Source organism: Panthera pardus, unplaced genomic scaffold (assembly GCF_024362965.1).
Source record: "Panthera pardus isolate Hobbes unplaced genomic scaffold, ASM2436296v1 HiC_scaffold_13, whole genome shotgun sequence".
NCBI classification, from domain to species: domain Eukaryota; kingdom Metazoa; phylum Chordata; class Mammalia; order Carnivora; family Felidae; genus Panthera; species Panthera pardus.
Window position 1 is genome coordinate 44,521,751 of NW_026526688.1, and position 21,640 is coordinate 44,543,390.

The 21,640-nt window shown below is 36.7% G+C and overlaps 1 protein-coding gene across 7 annotated transcripts in view; it reads left to right on the plus strand.

Moving 5' to 3' along the window:
• Nucleotides 1–21,640, plus strand: part of NSD3 (nuclear receptor binding SET domain protein 3) — a 117,249-nt gene that overhangs the window by 34,712 nt on the left and 60,897 nt on the right. For all 7 annotated transcript variants that reach the window (XM_053901072.1, XM_053901075.1, XM_053901074.1 and 4 more), the window contains exons 2-4: nt 10,003–10,721; nt 19,314–19,385; nt 19,994–20,156. In XM_053901072.1, coding sequence (XP_053757047.1) covers nt 10,047–10,721; nt 19,314–19,385; nt 19,994–20,156 — 910 coding nt within the window. In that variant the 5' untranslated portion in view covers nt 10,003–10,046. The remainder of the gene's footprint in view (nt 1–10,002; nt 10,722–19,313; nt 19,386–19,993; nt 20,157–21,640) is intronic.

Below are 21,640 nucleotides of genomic sequence, written 5' to 3' on the forward strand. Positions count from 1 at the left end.
GCTTTGAGCTGTCAGCACAGAGCCTGACATGGGACTCGAACTCACAAACCATGAGATCATGACCCGAGCCGATGTCAGACACTTAACTGACTGAGCCAGCCAAGTGCGCCTCCTCTTTCATTTCTGATTGTATTTATTTGAGTTCTCTCTCTCCTTATTGTCTGGCTAAAGGTTTATCAATTTAGTTTATCTTTTCACAGAACCAGCTCTTAGTTTCATTGGTCTTTCCTACTGTTTTTTTAGTTTCTATTTCATTTATTTCTGCTCTGACCTTTATTGTTTCTTTTTTCTACTAGCTTTGGCTATTTTTTTCTTTTTCTAGTTCCTTTAGAATTAAAGTTAGGTTATCTGTTGAGATTTTTGTTTCTTGTGGTAGGCCTGTCTTGCTATAAATTTGCCTCTTTTGAACCATTGTGTTTCTATTTTAATGTCTCCAGGTATTTTTAAAATTTCTTTCTTGACCCTTTGCTTGTTTAGTAGCATGTTGTTTAGCTTCCATGTGTTTGTGTTTTTTGCAGGTGTTTTCTTGTAATTGATTTCTAGTTCTATACTGTTGTGGTCAGAAAAGATGCTGGATATAATTTCAGTCTTCTTAAATGTATTGAGACTGCTTTGTGGCCTAACATGTGATCTGTCGTGGAGAATGTCCCATGTGCCCTTGAAAAGATGTTTATTTTGGCTTTTTTGGCTGGAGTGTTCTATATATATCTGTTGAGTCCATCTGCTTTATCGTGTCATTCAAAGCTACTATTTCCATATTGATTTTGTCTGGATGATCTATCCATTGATGTAGGTGGGTGTTAAAATCTCCTATTATTATAATAATTTGTTGTTGTTATTTGAGAGAGAGAACATGCAAGTGGGGGACAGAGGCAGAGGAATGAAGAGAGAGAGAGACTCTTAAGCAGGTTCCACACTCAATCCAGAGCCCAATGCAGGGCTTGATCCCATGACCTTGGTAACATGACCTGAGCCAAAATCAAAAATTGGACACTCAACCAAATGAGCCACCCAGGTACCCCTAAAGCCCCCTACTATTATTGTGTTACTGTCAAACTTCTCTTTTATGTCTGTTAATTTTTGCTTCATATATTTCCATCCTTTTATGTTTGGTATATCAAATATTTACAATTGTTACATCCTCGAGTTGTTGTATAACAATGCCTTTGTCATTATGTAATGCCCTTCTTTGTCTCTTGTTATAGTCTTTTAAGGTCTATTTTGTCTGATAGAAGTATTACTGCAGTTTTTTTTTTTCTTCCATTGGTATGGAATATCTTTTTCCACTGCACTTTCAGTCTGTATGTGTCTGTGGGTCTTAAGTGAGTCTCTTGTAGACAGCATATAGATAGGTCTTGTTTTTTATCCATTCAGTTGCCTTATGTCTTTTGGGACATTTAGTCCATTTACATTTAAAGTAATTAGTGATAGGTCTGTACTTATTGCCAGTTAATTGTTTTTTGGTTGTTCTTGTTCTCTGTCACTTTCTTCTCTAGTGCTTTTTCCCTTGTGATTTGATGACTTTCTTTAGTGTTATGCTTGGATTTCTCTATTTTTTGTGCATCTATTATAGGTTTTTGGTTTGTGGTTACCGTGAGTTTCATAAATAACATCCTATGTGTATGGTTGTTTAAGTTCAAACATATTCTAAGAACACTACATTTTTACTTCCTCTCTCCCATGTTGTATGTATATGACATCATATTTTATATCTTTTTATTTTGTGTATCCTTTAATTTTTGTAGATATAGTTGATTTTACTACTTTTGTCTTTTAATCTGCATACTAGCTTTATAAGATTGACTACCTTTACTTATGTTTGCTATTACCAGTGAAATTGTTTCCTTTTATAATTTTCTTCTTGTTATACCTTTTTTCCTGCTTAAAGAAGTCCCTTTAACATTTCTTTTTTCCCTTTTTAACATTTCTTGTAAGGCCAGTTTAGTGGTGATAAACTCCTTTAACTTTTGTTTGTTGGTGAAACTCTTTATCTCTTCTTCCATTCTGACTGATAACTGCTATATGGACTATTTTTGGATGTAGGTTTTTTTTTTTTTCCCCTTTCAGCACTTTGAATATCATGCCACTCCCTTCTGACCTGCAAAGTTTCTGTTGAAAAATCAGTTGATAGTGTTATGAGGTTTCCTTGTACATAACTATTTGCTTTTCTCTTGCTGCTTTTAAGATTCTCTTTCTATTTTTAATTTTTGATATTTTAATAATGTATCTTGGTGTGTATCTCTTGGATCCATCTTATTGGGGCTTTCTTTGCTTCTTGGACCTGGATGTCTATTTCCTTCCTCAGGTTAGGGAAGTTTTCAGTTAGTATTTTTTCAAATAAGTTTTCTACCCTTTCTCTCTCCTTCTTCTGGGACCCCTATAATGTGAATGTTAGTATGTTTGATGTTGTTCTATTGGTGCCTTAACCTATCCTCATTTTTTAAAAGTTTATTTATTCACTTAAGTAATCTCTGTACCCAACATGGGGCTCAAACTCACAACCTCAAGATCAAGAGTTGCATGCTCTTCCAACTGAGGTAGTCAGGTGCCCCAACCTATTCTTTGCTGTTCAGTTTGGGTGCTTTCCATTACCCTGTATTCCAGAGATCTCTGATCTGTTCTTTTGCTTCCTCTAATCTGCTCTTGATTCTCTCTAGCATATTTCATTTCAGTTATTGTATTCTTCAGATCCGATTGGCTCTTTTTATATTTTCTGTCTCTTTGTTGAAGTTCTCACTGAATTCATCCACTTTCCTTTCAAGCCTGGTTAGCATCTTTATGACCATTACTTTGAACTCTTTATCAGATAGATTGCTTATCTGTATTTTGTTTAGTTCTTTTTTGGAGGTTTTGTCTTAATTCTTCCACTTGGAACATATTCCTCTGTTTTCTCATTTTGTCTGACTTTCTTTGTTCCTGTGTATTATGTAGGTCAGCTATGTTTCCTGGTCTTAAAAAGTAGTTATCTTATGCAGAAGGCATCCTGTAGTGTAGTCCTCCTTGTCACCAGAACCACATTATCTTCTGGCTCCTTCTGTCCTCCTGTTGTGACTGGGCCCTCATTGCGGTGAGTGTGCTGCTGGTGGGTGGGCTGGCCGTTACCCCAGGTATCGGCAATAACCAGTCACAACTACTGCAAGTGCACTGGTGGGCAGTGCTTGACCCTATGCAGGGCTGTCCCCAGGCCTTTTGGCTGCAGTGCAGTCAGTTCCAGCACAGCTGAAGCTACAGTTCAGCTGTAGCTCCTGAGGACATGCTGGCGGGTTGGACTGGCCCCCTGAAAAGCTGGCTGAGCAGCTTGACCACAACTGTTGTGGGCATGCTGAGGGCAGAGCTGGCTCACCCCTTTCCCTGGGACAGAGGTCACATTGAAGGAGTGTTGGTCCTGGACCATGGCTGCCTGAAGGTTGTGGTGGGGTGGTAGTCATTTTGAGGGGATGTCGCTCCTGATCAAGGCTACCTGCTGGGTGTGGTGGGGTAGGAGCTGCTTTGGAGGGGCCCTAGTTGGGATGGGTGGGTTGGATGGGGCAGGTCCACAGGGGAACTCCAGGGTGGGCAAGTGGTGCTAGCGGGGTAGATGGAGAGTGTCAGAACTGGCTCCTGCAAGTGTCCAGCCAACTAGGCTGAAAGGAGGGCAAGAAAAATGACTCACCAGCACTTCTATTCCTGGAGAAAGCTGTTACAGATCCCTGCCCTTCTGGCATATGTCTTAAATCTCAATAAATCCCCTTCACTATAACTTAGGCATTTTCAAACTGCTGCCTCTGTACTGGGTCTCAGACCAAGTGCTATGGAGTGCTGGCCCTTTAAGAGCAAAGTCTTGGTTTTCTGTAGCCCTCTGGATCTCCCAGAGTTAAACTCTGGATTTTCAATGCCAGACATTATGGGGAATTCATCTTCCTGGTTGCAGGAGGACCCCGGGACCAGGAGTCCCCATTGTGGGGCTTGACCCCCTCCTCAGGGAGGACCTCTGTGCCTGTGATATTCCTCCCACTTGGAGGTCACTGCACCAGGGGTCTGGTTCTTGATCACATGTCTGCCCCTCCTACCCTTCTCATTGTGGCCTTCTCTTTGTGTCTTTAGTTGTGGGCTGATCTGTTAGTCTTCAGGAAGTTTTCAGAGTGAGTGGCATGACATGTAGTTGTTGTCGTGGTGTGTCTGTGGAGAAGGGGAGCTCAGGATCCTTCTACTCTGTCATCTTCCCCCATTCTCATGGCTACCATTTTTAATTCCCTTTTTCTTTTCTTAACAGTGTCCTTTGAAAAGCAGAAGTTTTCAATTTTGAAGTCCATTTTGTCAATCTTTTCCTTTCATAGTTCATGGTATTTCTTTAGAAAAATCTTTGCCTAACCCAGTGGTATATTTTGTCTCATGTTTTACTCTAGAAGTTTTATGGTTTTGACTTTAGTATTAGGTTTATGAACTAATTTTAGTTATTTTTTTTGTATAATATAAAGTAAGGGTTGAGGTTCACTTTTTCTATATTGATATCCAGTCAGTTGTTCCAGCCCCGTTTGTTGAAAATGATGTCCTTTCCCCTTGAATAGCCTTGGCACCTTTGTGGAAGATCAGTTGATCATGTAACTATGGATATCAATATTTTAAATATTTGTTTATTATTTTTCATAATGAGCATAACGCATTTTTACCAAACAAGGAATTAGTGGGTGGGTAAAGTTATGCTGTAGGTTGATATCCCCAGAAATCTGGCCGGTAAATAGAGATATACTAATTATAAGCCCTTAAAGGACAGGGACTGTTTCTTTCATTTATTAATTGAAGAATATTGAATAAGACATACATGGTCTCTGCCCATCTCTGTCTTCATAGAGCATGCAGTCAAGTAAGGGAGACAGACAGTAAGAATGTATAAACACATGTTTGTATAACATATATTAAGTCACTATAAAGGAGAAAAAGCAGGCTTAGTCGGTAGAATGAGCATGGGACCTTGGAAGGCCTCTCAGAAAGATTATGTATGTTCAGGTAGCTGGAGTAGCACATGCGAAATTCCTGATTAACAAAGATTAAGTTGGCATATTTGAGAAACTGAAAAGAAGCCCGTGTGTCTCTGCAAGCAGAAAGTGTTGGTACGTGACTTTGGAAATGTAAACTGAGGTCTGACCGTGCAGGGGCTTGCTGACCAAGATAAGTAGTCTGGATTTTATTTGAGTGCATTGGGAAGGCACTGAAGGTTTGTTCTTTTGTTTTTGCTTAAGACTATGTATGTCTAGATCAATACATTAAATATAAGTAGCAGCTCAGAAACCTCCATTATGGTCTTGTCCAGTGTTTATAGCCCGCCACCCCACCCCCTGCCCACCTCCCATTAAGCAAGTACTATTCTGACAGATGTCTCCATTATTGTTAGTTTTAACTTTATTCTGTTTTTGAACTTTATATAAATGAAATCACACTGTGAACTATATAAATGGAATCATTGTGTCTGGCTTCTGTCACTCAAAATGACATTGTTGAGAGTCATCCATGTTGTTGAGTGTAGCAATAATTTACTTTTCTTGCTGTATTTTGAGGGATAGTTAAGTGACTGAGTTAGTTTTTAAAAGGTGACTGGCTGTTGTATGGGAAGATAGATTACACCCAGGCAGGAGAAAAAACATGGAGACTGGGAAGGTAACTATGGAATAGACAAAGTGAGGAGCTTGGACTAGCATGAAGAAGAAAAGATATGGAATGAAATAGACAAATATGAAATGTATACTTTGGAGATAAAACTCAGGGAGTTTAGTGATACATTGGGTAAGAGTAAGAATGAGGGTAAGGGATGTATCATAGTCCCAGGTTTCTGGCTTGGCAACTGATAGATGGAGTTTCACTTTTTTTTTTCCTCATAGGAAGGACTGGAGGAAGGACACATTCAAGTAGAGTAAAAACTGAGTTTATTATTAGGTCTTTTAAGCTGCTTGTGATATATGAGGGAAGCTGTCAGACATCCATTTGGATTGTGGCTATGGAGCATATTGGAAAAAAGTGCAAAGTAGGGATAGTTTACAGATTATGGGGCAGCTGCCATGTAAAGAGTACCATATTAAGAAGGTTTGAATATCACCATTTTATTCAACTTCTGTTAGCTGTGTGTGTGATTAAGGGCAAACCACTTGATCTTTTTGAGGGCCATTTCTTTACATCTCTAAAATGGGAATAATACTTGGCTTCATAGAGTTAAATAAAGTGTAATATGTGAGCAAGACCACATTTTATAGTTATTTGGACCAGTGGATGCTTAGAAAAGTTTATTCACGTGTATACAATTTGAGTTGGTAGGAAAGTCAGATTATGGAAAACCTTGAAAGGCATGGAAGAAACTTGGTATAATATGGAACCTTAGAGTTCTTAGTACGGGAATAGATTTATCTAAGTTTGATTTAAGGACGCATCTTCTAAATGCTATTCAGGAAGAAGTTAAAGATGAGAAATATCTAGAAAATCAGTTGTCATAGTTGAGGATTAAGGTGCTGAGGGCCTGGCCTGACATGGATGTAGAGATCAAAGAACAAATCAGAGATTTCAGTGGAAGAAACTATAGGATTTGTTCAATGCCTCATTTTATGGCTTAACAGCGGGGGGAAGAATCAGTGACTAAGACCATGTGACTAAGGCTTTGAGCTTGGGAAACGAGAAAAATAGTGGAAGCAATGACAAATCTGGGGTAGTCTAAAAGGAAAACTGAGTTAGGGAAAGGACAGTTCATTCAGTTTTGAATGTATGACTCTTATAGTGTGGTTGTCTTTGGGTAGGTGGATATTCTCTGGCAGTTAGATATTGTGGTAAAGACTGTAGAATTAGAAGTCAAGAGATTAATTCTTTTTTGAGTTTAATCACTAATGAGCTTTGTGGTCTTGGAAATTTTAGCATCTCAAATATTAAATGTAGTTGTCTAAAAAATGAAGCTAATACCCGCCCTGTCAGCCCTTACAGGATTGCTTTGAGGATCAAATAAGAATGCTTATGAAAATACTCTGTAATTGTAAACTCCTATATAATTATAAGGTGATAATGTTATTTCTTAGTTCAAATTAAAATGAAATACTTGGTTCAGGGCTAGAGAAGAAAAGGAGAAGATACAAAACTTCTTAAAAGTTTGTGTTTGGAACTAAATTGGAAACATCAGAAACCTTAGTCTCTGAATACATATGCCTGAAAACCTCTGTAGACTATAATTTGGGAGACTAATCTGGAAGCTGATCTTGTATATGACAGTTATGAGAACCAAAAACACAGCTTGCATCCTGTCAAATGCCAGTATTTAACTTGACTTCAACTTGGAAGTTCAAAGAACTTTTGAATTCCACCTGTATGGTTGCCCCATGTATGTTTACAGAATTTTAGAACATACCATTCTTATGTCTGTGAGCTGTACGTTTTGGCCAAGGTTCAATTTAGGGTAATGTTTCAGTTTTCTTCAGCTATTTGTAAAGAAGTGATTCCTAACATTTATCAGCATTATCAGTATGGTATGTTGGTTAGCATCAGCAACTCTGAAACCAGACTGTTTAGATTAAATCACAGCTCTGTCAATTAATGACTAGACTTGTGCACTTGAGCACATCATTTAACCTCTCTGTGCCTCTATTTCCCCATCTGTAATGGGAACTAACCTGAAGGTTTTGGGGAGGATTGAATGTAGTACTGTATGGAAAGCAATTAGAATGGTTCCTGGCACATAAGAAGTGCTATTTAAGTGTTAGTGGTGGTTATTATAGAACAGTTTGTTGTTATTTTGGCAGTGATCAAAGAATAAAGTACGTGAACAAGAGATTTTGATCCTCTCAGAACTTACAGCTGAGAGAAGTGGAAGGGTGTCGTGGTAAACATAATGGGCTGTAGAGTTATATTTACTTAGATTCATATAGTAATTCTGCCCCCTTTGCTTTATGGTTTCAGCAAACCACCTAATCCCTCTGAAGCTCAGTTTCTTTGCCTATGAACCAGGAGTCAATGTCTATCCTACAGAGTTGTTATGAGGATTAAATGAGATAATGTATAAAGTGCTTGACCCAGAGTAGATGCTTAAAAAATGAGAGAGTTGTCTAACACCCCCGGTCCGCTGCCATACTGGTATAGAGCGGTATGGGCAGTTTGATTTCCTCTATGCTCTCTTTTTCTTTGCTTGCAATTATAGAACTTCTAAATTTCTTTCCATTTGTTAACAGAGTAAACAGCACCTGTTTAATTGGATATACCTTGAAAAGTGTATTGTCAGCTATCATTTCCCTCTTCCTTTGCTGTTTTGGGTTATGTGCTTTATTATTATGGCAAATCCTACTAGAATCAAGATGGTAGACATTATTAATTGGTCATAGAATTGACTGGACTATAGCCTCAAAATCATTCTTCAGGATAAGAAGCTAAAATCAGCTCATCAGACTCAATACAGTAAAGAAATCCTCTCTGCCTTAGAGCTTTCTAGAAGAAATGTTTATGGGATTATCAAACTAATATCTGAGCTGTCCATTAATCCTCTCTCAAGATATGGGCTTGTCAAACTTTATGACAAAACAGAGTGGTTGTAGAGCATTTCCTGACAGATGTGCTTATCTGTTTTACAACATTGTTACACAATATGAGCATCTTTAGGCACCTTCCAGACAGGGTGCAATAATCTTAAGAGCGACTACAATGCAAAGATTGTAATGCAGTGACCCAACTAAGTGTGCATTGGAATCAGCTGGAATGTGGACTTAAAACAGACATGCTGTAGGCCTCCCCCGAGATTTATTGAATCAGATTCATCAGTAAATAGACCTTGACATGTGCATTTTGTAAAACTACCCCAGATGATTCTATTTATGCCGCTGGTTAAAAACAACTCAAATACTGTCAAGAATGTTAGGGAATCAGCTATCCTCATATACTACTGGTATGAGGGTGAATTGATATATAGCACAGCCTATAGAACTGTTTTGCAGTATCTATCAAAATTTCAAACTTTCCAATAGGAATACATACGTGCACAAAGATCTAGTTTCAAGAAAGTTCCCTGTTGTATAATATCAAACAATTGTGACCAACTAAGTGATTGTCAGTACACAGATGGTTAAGTACATTGAGTTAAATACCACAAGGAAACTATGTAAAGAATAAGGTATACATGAAACATATACATGCCAAGGTAGAAAGATGTCTAGGATATATTGTTAAGTTGAATAAGCAAGTTACAGAATAAACCCTATTTTTAAAATTTTATATCTAAATATATAGAGAAAGATTTGGAAGAATACTCACCAAAATATTTACAGTGGTTATCCATGACAGAAGAATGGGAATGATGGAGGAGGGAGGCATAAACCTTTCTACTTTTGTATTTAAAATATTTGCTGGGAACGTGGGTGGCTCAGTCGGTGAAGCATCTGACTTGAGCTCAGGTCCTGATCTCACGGTCTGTGAGTTTGATCCCTGCGTCAAGTACTGTGCTGACAGCTCAGAGCCTGGAGCCTGCTTCGGATTGTGGGTCTCCCTTTCTGTCCCTCCCCCACTCACGCTTTGTCTCTGTCTCCCAAAAATGAATAAATGTTAAAAAAAATTATTTTAAATGTGTGCAATAAGATTTTGTTACTTTTGTAATGATAAAAGAACCACTGGGCAAAACATGAATGATTTAAAGGAAGCTTGTAGGGAACCTAATTTATATGTGTCAAAACATTGCTTACTTTGCAAATACCAATTTTAACCTGAGACTTACAATTTCTAACTTGGGAAACATAAAGGAATGCAAAACAATTTTGGATGTTTGCTAAGAGGATAACATTTTGTTACTGAAATTGTGAAAGTAATTGAGAGTTTCAGATAAGCATTTAAGGTAAAAGGCATTTACCTTGTATCAGAATTATATTGGCTACTTGTTTTAAAAATCCTTAGTGCTTGTGTATATCTGGATATGGCAATTGAGTACAGGATATTGTAGTGACTTTTTTTTCAATTGATAAGCCTCTAGCCTGTGGGGATATTAACACCTTTTAATCTCCTCTTTTAAAACTTTAGGCCCGATGAGAGAAAGGGAAAGTTAAGGATGCTGGAGCAGAACAATGGATTTCTCTTTCTCTTTCATGCAAGGGATCATGGGAAACACAATTCAGCAACCACCTCAACTCATTGACTCCGCCAACATCCGTCAGGAGGATGCCTTTGATAACAACAGTGACATTGTTGAAGATGGTGGCCAGACACCATATGAAGCTACCTTGCAGCAAGGCTTTCAGTATCCACCTACAACAGAAGATCTTCCTCCACTCACAAATGGCTATCCACCATCGATCAGCATGTATGAAACTCAAACCAAATACCAGTCATATAATCAGTATCCCAATGGGTCAGCCAATGGCTTTGGTGCAGTTAGAAACTTTAGCCCCACTGACTATTACCATTCAGAAATTCCAAACACAAGACCACATGAAATTCTGGAAAAACCTTCTCCTCCACAGCCACCACCTCCTCCTTCGGTACCACAAACTGTGATTCCAAAGAAGACTGGCTCACCTGAAATTAAACTAAAAATAACCAAAACTATCCAGAATGGCAGGGAATTGTTTGAGTCTTCCCTTTGTGGAGACCTTTTAAATGAAGTACAGGCAAGTGAGCACACAAAATCAAAGCATGAAAGCAGAAAGGAAAAGAGGAAAAAAAGCAACAAGCATGACTCATCTAGATCTGAAGAGCGCAAGTCACACAAAATCCCCAAATTAGAACCAGAGGAACAAAATGTAAGTTGAAACATTTGAAAAATTTTGTAACCTTTCAGATTTACTGGAAGTCCAAGAAATATTTTTCAGTTTTTATCTCTTCAAATATAAATATTCCTGATAACTTCTTTCTTCTAATCCCTAGCAAGGAACTTGGGATGTTATTATAGGTGCTGAGTAAGAAATTTTTTGGATAAATGAATGGACATCATTAGAGGGAAGAAATATTTTTAAGACATCAGACACTAAGAATCTTGCTGCTTATGTTTCTTTGTCTAATAGCTTCACTTATTTCTATTTGCTTATAATAAACTCCTGGTTTCTAAAGATGAAGAAAGGCAGAGAAGATGGTTAATTATATTGGTTTTCTTTATTTTGAACTAACTTTTCCCCGGAGAGCTTAGATTTAAACACTCATTACGATTGTATTTGCTACAAAATAATGTGAATAGAGGAACTCTTTGTATTAAAATCAGAGTTAGTATTCATATATATTAAAACTTTAGGTGGACTGTATGTTAACTAAAATTGAAATAAAAAAATCTTCAGGTGGAATTTTTATAAAAGTCATTCTTCATAGGTAACTTAAGATGCATGCTGCCAATTTTTAAAAATATCTCTGAGGTTTCAGTATGAATTTACTTAATAATAGGTATGTAACAGATCAATCCTAGCTTGAATGAAGAGTTTTTAGTTACTATTCTAATACATGGTATGAATTGAAGACATTTCCCAGACATTGATTTGAGAAGAAATAGATATTTTTATAATACTAGTCTGCTTTTCTGTCTGATCTGGTATGCCTGAATAAGTTAATTTATTATCTTCTGTTTAAAGAAATGTTTACTTCATACCAACTCACCTTTCCCTCAGTAGCTGGGTTCCAGTACTTCATTCAACTCAAATGTGATCATTTTCTAGAGTAAAAGGCCACACTGATTCTAGACTCTCATGAGTCCCGGTGTAATATTTCAGTTTTTCTCATTTTTCTATAGTTTTATTTATTCATTTAACAATACTGTTTAAGTATCTACTCTTAAAGTAGGGCAAGGAATGAAAGTAAAGATGCCTACTTCCAGGCTGCTTATATTCTAGTAAGAGGAGCCAGAAAATACATGCATACATATGTACATACATTCAAACATATGTATAGTATAGTTTGTATAGTATAGTATAGTAGTATAGTATAGTATAGTATAGTATAGTTTAGGTAGTATTAAGTGCTGTAAAGAAAATAAAACTGGGTAATGAGATAAAGAGTAATTAGAGACACTTTAGCTATTCTGGTGTCTTAGTTCTGCATTTGTAAAATGAAGGCTTTGTAACTAAGTGTTTTCTGAAATGCCTAAATTTCTGAAATCATTTCTTAAATGCCTCACCCCTTGAACTTAGCTCACATAGTATCTTATACAGACTGTATAAGTACAGCCAAGTGAGCACACATTGAGCACATCAATTACTTCATTAAGTAAATGAATAAACAGAAGGAGAAAAGTTAACTTTTTGCATTCCAGATGCATTCACTGTAGCATTTTTTCCCTAGACCTACAGTGAAAAGGTATGTGATACACTGTGACCCTTGGGAATCACAAAAATGCATAAAACCTGAATTTGGTTAAAACCAGAGCTAAAGCTTAGTTCCTGAGAACTGTTTTGTTGGCCCATCTTGCTTTTGCTCTAGACAATCTGGCAGATAGGAGAATATCCAATTTTACTTACTGGGCTAGACTTTACCTCTTTTGACAAGGTACATTAAAAATATATTTCAAAATAGAAACAGGTCTGGAAGCATTTAGAGGCAGGATAAGACAATCTGCTTACTTTTTATATCCTTTTTATTTTATTGGAATCTAGGAAAATTGAGTGCAATGATATTTCTAATAGTCCCTTTATAATGAGATTTTAAGTTTTTTTTTTTTTTTTTAATTTATTTTGAGAGAGAGAGAGAGCAGGGGAGGGGCAGAGAGAGGGAGAGAGAATCCCAAGCAGGCTCCACACCATCAGCATGGAGCCCAACATGGGGCTCAAACTCATGAACCGTGAGATCATGACTTGAGCCAAAACCAAGAGTTGGAAGCTTAACCTACTGAGTCACCCAGGCGCTCCTAATAGTGAGATTTTTAAAGCCCATTCTGTCTTTGTTGGATATGTGCTATGCCTAGCTCTTTGTATCACTTAAACCTTGAGTTAATTGTTAAATCCAAGGATTCAAATGATTAGATAGAATTTAAAAGTTTTAGTTCATTTTCTTTTTGTTAAATCATGTGGGGCATAGTTTAATATGTCATTATTTAGGATCTTACAGTATCTTGAGGTAAAAGAATATCAATTTGACTGAAGGTATAGATGTAGTATTGATTGCACTAAATATTACCAAGACCATTGCCTGAAAGTTGAGTTTTTGGTGAAAATCCAGGTTTTCCTTCCCCTCCCCCATCCTTTTTGTCCTTGCCCCCTTTCCCTCTCCCCCAATGTTTCTCTCCCTCTTTCTCTTTGTTACTCTCCCTTCACTCCTCCCTTTTCTTCTAAAGAGAAAAATGAGAAGATCTTGTTAGTTGAATTTTGATTAATTAAAATTTATCACACATAGGGGACAGAGCTAAAGAAGTGGGCACCATAAAAGTTGTACTCCATTCTGATAATAGAACTTTAAAGCTAGAGCCTCCCAAGACTCCTGTTGAGTGTCATGCTTCACTAAACTATGCAGATGACCAGTAATGTGCACAAAATGATTGGTTTTGTAACTTTGTTTTCTTTTTTTTTTTTTATTATTAGGTTTCCTTAACTTGAACAACATTTATTTTGTTTCCCTTAGGATAGTTTTTCGTGTTTTAATTTTTGACACTGTTGTGCCTCCTTGTTGTTACTAAAGGTCCAAGCACTTGGTGTTTAGCATCGTAGAGGCCTTAGAAATGAAAGGGAAGCCCAAGTGAGAGTCTGCTGACTCAACTGGACAGCTCCCCTCCCCAGATGCTTTAGGGAAGCATAATGAGAACTGAGTGCTTGGAGGAAAAGTTTGAAATGTCCTTAAGCTGGATTTGTTTTTATATGTATTTTTGTTCCCTAAAAACCCAGTCATAAGTTCTTTTTTGAGCAGTCTCATTTAAAGTAATCCTTAATGATTTCACTCACTACTTTTTTCTTTTTTTCTTGGTATTTGATCTATAAGTATCTCCTCCCAGTTCTGGGCTGTTTGGCCTTCTAAAGAGTGGCTGTTATTTGGAACCACCTAAGTATATCTTCTCAACAATAAAATGTGTCCAAACATCTAGGCAGCAGGAGACCTGAGATCACTACTGAAATTGTATATTCTGTAAAGCTGGTGGAGCTGTTTTCCCTCCTATCAAATTAGAAACATGTGAAAATGTTTCTGCATGTCTTCCTCCCTGGCAGGTGTCATGCCTCAGGCATGTGAGCGTAGGCCCTATTCAAACATTGGTCTTCCACCAGCACCTCAGTGGGCTTATCCACTAAGACTAGTCTCATTAACTCTTAGCTTGCCATTTTCATTTATAAAAAGCCAAATAGCTTCCGGTCCCCTCAGCACTAAGTTAGAGCTTATATTTGGTTCTCTAGCCTCAGAGTATTAGGTCTTAAAATTCTTAGAAACTGTTTAAGTGCAAAATGTTCCTTTTGTACAGATGTTTTAGTGTTTAAGGTTATGACCTTAAATAGTTATTTGGAAAGTAATACAGAAAGATGCACGAACAATTTACTGCCTTTGAATTTTTCTTTCCACCTTAAATGTTGACATAAATTTTGGGTTTTTTAAAAGAATGTGATTTTGCTTAATGTTTTGAAAATTATTAGGGATTAGGAATTCTAGATTTGATGCATATTATTCATTTTAATAAATCTCTTGGGTTTTAATAAAAGTACTAGACCAAATTCTTTAAAAAGGAGTATTTTGGATAATGTAATTTTATTTTAGCTGTTTTCTTAACATTTTTTTTCCTGTTTAAGAAACTTCTTGTTATTTTTTCCTGGAATATAGGTCTTTCCATATGGAATCAACTAAAAATGTAAAAAAGAGGTATATACCCATAAAATCAAAAATTTATAACTAAGGAGAGCTAACTCACTGTCATCTTTTTCTCAGAGTCTCTCTTCCTAACGCAACACTGTTAGTACCAAAAGGTATTTCTTGTCCTTACTTGATTTAAATCTCTTTTAAGCTTATCTATCCTTTGAACAACTAATGGAAAATGGATATTATACCCAGAAGTATTTTATCTGTTGGCATTTTCTGACTCATTTTTCTTGACTCCTAAGCATTTGATTTCCAGTGACCATTTTGTCTTAAAAACTTCCCTTAATTGGTGTTTGTGATACTATGCTGTTTATCTTCTTACCCTTTTTTTTTGAGCTCAAATCGTAGATCTCTAAATGCCTACTAGATATTTCTATTTTGCCCATGTATTAGCATATCTTGCAATGTATATTTCCTTTTTATCATTTCAGCATCCTTATTTGGCTTTCTTATTTTTCTTTCTTTTATATAGTCTTGAAAGCTTAGAATAAATCTTAAGCTTGCTTCTCTCCCTTGCCATTGTTTTCCTTTTAAAATGGCTGTATAAACAATTTTAGTTCTGTGAAAGTGATTTTAACAGTGTTTCAAGCTAGCCTGAAGTTGAAAAGCGAGCATTCTGGAACAAACCAAAACAATCAAAAAAAGATAAGGCATTTGAGGGGCGCCTGTGTGGCCCAGTCAGTTGAGCGTCCGACTTCAGCTCAGGTCATGATCTCACGGTCTGTGGGTTCAAGCCCCATGTCGGGCTCTGTGCTGACAGCTCAGAGCCTGGAGCCTGCTTCTGATCCTGGGTCTCTCTCCCCCACTGTCACTTTGTCTCACTCTGTCTCTCAAAAAAAAAATAAATGTAAAAAAATTTTTTTTAAAAAAGATAAGGCATTTGAATAATAAACAGTTTTGAAGGAAATCCTGTCTTTAATCCAGAAAGGGAAGAATGTTAATGGGCTTCAGACCAGTTCTTACAATAATAGTAGGATTTTGTTGTGTGGCAAAGATGAGTCACTTCTTATCTGTCTGCCCTCAAAAGGAGTCACAGAGATCCCTTACACCCAGACATCATGAAGAGTGAGTGTGCGGAGGAGGACAACTCGCTTTCTTAGCGGCATATGTGCTTCCTCAAGCGGTCTTGTCTTCCTGCAGTAGCTGAAGAATGAGAAGTTAAGGTGAAGGCTTAAGCTGTATCTGTAGATTGAAGTGAAGCTACTGAAAGGGACTATGCAAATGTGGACAGTATTTCCAAACTACTTTATTATTATACCAGTGATCAGGAAGACAGTTTCCACTTGAACACAGATTTTTCTTTCCTTGCTCAATGAGTGTGTCCTATTGGATTATGTGGTACCACCACAGACACATCTGACAGCGAATTTTGTGCCCATCGACAAGTTGCCACTACCTTTTTTCACCTGGGCTGTTTTCAGTAACCTAATTAAACATTCTGCTTCTCCTCTTGCTTCTATTTTCCGCATAATAGTTAACATGATCTTTAATGCATAAAGTGGTGTGTGTTACTTCTCTTCCTAATCCTCTTCAAAAGTGCAGCTTTTTACTGCACTTAAGATAAAACATTTGAATATACTTATGAGGCCCTCATAATGTACCCTGTCTCCCCTCTCTCATCATGTAACCTCTCTCTCCTTTGGGCAATTAAGTCAGTTGTAATGGCCTTCCTACCATTATAATTTCCTACCATGAAATTTCTACCTTTTTTTTCTTAATCAAAAAAAATTTTTTTTAATGTTTTTATTTATTTTTGAGAGAGAGAGAGAGACTGAGTGCAAGCAGGGGGAGGAGCAGAGAGAGACACACACAGAATCTGAAGCAGGCTCCAGGCTCTGAGCTGTCAGCACAGAGCCGGACGTGGGGCTTGAACTCATGAACCACAAGATCATGACCTAAGCCGAAGTCGGACGTTCAACCGACTGAGCCACCCAGGCACCCCTCTTAAATTTTTTTAATGTTTACTTTTGAGAGAGAAAGAGAGAGAGAGACACACACACAGAGAAACAGAGCATGAGTGGGGGAAGTACAGAGAGAGAGGAAGACACAGAATCTGAAGCAGTCTCCAGGCTCTGAGCTGTCAGCATAGAGCGTGATATAGGGCTCGAATTCACGAACAATGAGATCCTGACCTAAGCCGAAGTTGGACGCTTAACTGACTGAGCACCCAGGCCCCCTGAAATTTCTACCTTTTTAAATCCCAGGAACTGCACACATGCCATGACTTCATTCTGGAATGTTCTTCCCACTTTTTACTAGACTATTCATCCTTTGATTCTCAGATTACAATTTACTTTTTCAGAAAGGCCTTTCTTGACCCTCATATTTAAAGATGCACCCCCCCCTTTATTTCTCTTCATACATTTACATTGTATAAGTGTATATTTTTATTTGTTTAGTGTCTGTCCTACCCAACTGTAAGCTCTTTGAGGTGATGGATCAAATCTATTAGTTTCATCATTGCATACCCACCTTCTAGAACAGTGCCTGGAAATTCATAGGCAGTGTTGAGTAAATGACTGATACTTGGAGTTTAGGGTATTAGTCTGACTTATCATTTCCTTGTAGTTAAAAATCTTTCTACAATTTTTTATTTAATAAAACTTTATTTTTACTGGTATTACAACAGTGTCCTGAATTAATTGAATTGACAATTTTAAGTAGCTTCTAGAATTACTCATATTTTTAAATTGGAACTAAGACCTAATTTGATACATATATCTTTCTTTATGCCATCTAAATTAAATTCTGTTCTTTGACAAGTGAGAAGTTTTTTAAATATCTTTTTTTTTTTTTTTTAATATTTATTTATTTTTGAGACAGAGAGAGAGAGAGCATGAACAGGGGAGGGGCAGAGAGAGAGGGAGACACAGAATCCCAAGCAGGCTCCAGGCTCTGAGCTGTCAGCACAGAGCCCGATGCGGGGCTCGAACCCACAGACCGTGAGATCATGACCTGAGCCGAAGTCGGACGCTTAACCGACTGAGCCACCCAGGCGCCTCTTAAATATCTTTTTAATTATAAAAGTAATATGCTTTATACAGAAAGTACCAATAACACAAAAATATAGATCTTCCTGGAGCACCTGGGTGGCTCAGTGGGTTACATGTCCGACTCTTGGTTTCAGCTCAGGTCATGATCTCATCATTCTGAGAGTTCTAGCCTTAGGCTCGGTGCTGACAGTGCAGAGCCTGCTTGGGATTCTCTGTCTCCCCATCTCTGTGCTCCTCCTCCATTCACACTGTCTCCGTCTCTATTAAAATAAATAAATAAACTTAAAATATATATATAGATAGATCTTCCTTCACCATTTCCCTAATCTCATTCCCCAAAGATAACTACTCTTATCAATTTGATATAAAATGTATCAAATACTTTTCAAGGCATATACAGATTATTTTAAAATAAAAAGTTGGAAGATGTTGATAGATATGTAGATTACTGACATGGAATAGTGCTATACTTACTATCCTCTGCTTAGATTTTCTCATTTTGTTTTCTGTAAATAGTTCCCTAAAATATAATTGCTCGATTGAAGAGGGACATATTTTGAAGTTTGATAGATATTTCCAAATTGCCTTCCCTAAGGGTTCCAGAAAAATAATTTTTAAATAACCTATTTGTGGATTTTATGATTAGAAAAATAATGTTTATCATAAACAATTTGACAAATACAGAAAAGCACACCAAAAAAAATCACTTTTTCCATCACCTGGTGGTATTCTAGTTTTTCTTTCTGTGTACTTAAAAAAAATTATTTTTCCAAGATTGGAATCATACTATACAGATTGGTTTGCAATTTGCTCTTTTCAAAAAATGTTATATTATTTTCCCATGTCCATATATATATATATATATATATATATATATATATATATATATAATTTTTTTTTTAAAGATCTTATTTTTAAGTAATCTCTACACCCAACATAGGGCTCAAACTCACAACCCCAAGATCAAGAATCACATGCTTCACTAACTGAGCCATCCAGGCACCCCTTCCATGTCATTTTAAAATTCATTTATATTTCTTCGCTATCTTGTTATAATGTATTTAACTAATTTATGTTACTAGACATTTAGATTGTTTTCTAATTTGCTTTTATAAATAGGACTGGTGTGCATATCTGTGTGTGTGTATATATTTATACCTCTCCACGCTTTTTCAACATACATATGTATTTAGAAGTGGAACTTCTGGAACAGAGTCTTAAAATTTAAGGCTTTTCATTCATGCCAGATTGCTCTCCAGGAAAATTCCAAGTTATATCTTACTAGCAATCTCAGAGTACTCATTTTTCTGCACCCTGTTAGGTCTAAATAAATAAATACATAAATAAAATAAATAAATTAAGTTTTAGAAGTGATGAAATAAGAAATGAGAGATACAGCTATGGCGTGGAATAGACCATGAATGTTAAGACATCGTGCACTGCATACGTTGTATTCTTACTACCTACATTATCCAGTTAATAAATGTCCTTTATTCTCTTTGTGATTTAGTTTTGATTCTTTTTTGTGTATGTCACTATTCTTTGGTTGGCTGCCATTTTATTTTTTTTAATCTATACCTTTTCACCTAGAGACCAAATGAGAGGATTGACACTGTGTCAGAAAAACCAAGAGACGATCCAGTACTAAAAGAGGAACCCCCGGTGAGTTGTTATATTGAATACTGTCTAATCAAGTATGGTGTGAGAAGGTGAAAGCAGGGTGACTAAAATATAACACATGTTTACACATATTATTATAGTTCCATACTTCTGGATTTCCGAAATTATACTGAAATAAATCTTGGAGCTGGTTTAAGAGGTAGATACTTTCAGTGAATTATTCTCCTTTTCAAAACTGTGACCACTTTTTCTTATCAAAGTATAATCAACATATAGCACTGTGTTAGTTTCAGGTGTACAACATATTGATTTGATATGTGTATACATTGCAAAATTATCACCTCAATATGTGTAATTACCATCTGTCACCATACAAAGTTACAAAAATATTTTTATGACACCTTTTCAATGGATTATGTGAATTCTCAAGGTCTCTTATAGATAAGACATCAAGAATATCAGCCCTATTTTCAATATTTGGAGTGAAGCTTATTGTTTTCCTTCTCTTCCTTTTTGCTAGTTATGGATAGGTATCAGGGAAAATATAATTGAAGATAAATTTTACTAGGTTAACATGTTTAATGTACTTGTACATAATGTCTTTTTTTTAACTTTGTCTGCTAATGGAGTTTTATGACCTTTTCCTGTAGGTTCAGCCAATATTATCTTCTGTTCCAACAACAGAAGTGTCAGCTGGTGTTAAGTTCCAGGTTGGCGATCTTGTTTGGTCTAAGGTGGGAACCTATCCTTGGTGGCCTTGCATGGTTTCAAGTGATCCCCAGCTCGAGGTTCATACCAAAATTAACACAAGAGGTAACTAAAGGCATAAATAGATATTAAATAAAAGGTCGGGGGGGGGGGAATTGAATCTTAAATATTGTATATAAGAGTGTGCACATAATATACAATCTGACACCAAAATATCAGGGCTTTTTTATGTTTATTTTTGAGAGAGAGAGACAGAGACAGACAGAGACAGAGCACAAGTCGGGAAGAAGAGAGTGAGGGAGACACAGAATCTGAAGCAGGCTCCAGGCTCCAGGCCCGAGCTATCAGCACAGAGCCCCACACGGGCTTGAACTCACCGACTGTGAGATCATGACCTGAGCTGAAATCGAATGCTTAACCAACTGAGCCACCCAGGTGCCCCCAAAATATCAGTTTTTAATTACTAGTGATAGAATTCTGGTCATCTTAATGGGCAGAAAGCCTCTATACCTGAGACAGTCCTTGTTTTCCCTTTTACCACTCTGCATTTTATAATTTCTTCGTGCTGCTTCTTTAAAAAACCTTTATCTGACTGACCTCTCATATGAATTCCAAAAGAAAGCAGATGGGTAAGTAATAAGATGTCTTATATGGGGGGAAAAAAATATGTCTTATATGAGCTTAGTGGGCATTTGGGCCATGCTTTCTCACTGTACATTTTATTTCATCATTGACTACTATGGATAGTAATTTTTTACCCACACGGTGTTTTCAATGCTGATGAAATTTTCACAATGCTTTTTTTGCCTCCTTCAATCCATTTTTTAATCTGTAAATTTAGTGAGACATCCTTATAAATTCAGTACAACATAGATGTACAGCTTGAATCTAGCTATTTAGCATAGAATCCTACCTTAGGAATATTAATGTTAAGAAAAAGATGTTTTCTAACTTTTCTCCATTTCTTTTCATGGGTTTGACCAAAACATGTTGACTAGATTATTGGGATTCTAGAGTTTGGAATGGACTTGCTTAGTTAGCCAGAGGAAGGTTTGAGCTTGGAATTTATTTCTGGATATTTGTTTTGTGAACTCACTCTTGTTACATGTTGAGTTCCTTATTGTTTGTGACAACTCTGCACCTATTTTTCTCTTTAAAATTTCTTTCTTGCTTCCTGTTCATTGTTATGAAAAGAAAAAATGTCTACATAAGTCTTGCAAGTTAGATTTGTGACAAGATCAGCCATATCTATAACTTTTGTGCTACATAGCCAGTAATCTGCCCTTGTACAGGAGGCAATTATCTGTCATTATAACCTGCTAATTAAAGGTTGGGTAACTGGAAGCATCAATGGAGCAGACGTAAAAAAACAAAAACAAAAAAAACCAGCATTGTGGAATGTCTACTTTTGTGGAGGGCACTATGTTAAGCATTTCTTTTATGTATTTTATGCAGTCCACATAGCAGCAACACTATGAAGTAGGTACTATTATTATCCTTATGTTTTGAATAAGTAAATAGAGTTTCAGAGAGACATATCCAGAACCTCCACTCTTAAACATACTGTGTATTGAAAGGAAAGTTAATTG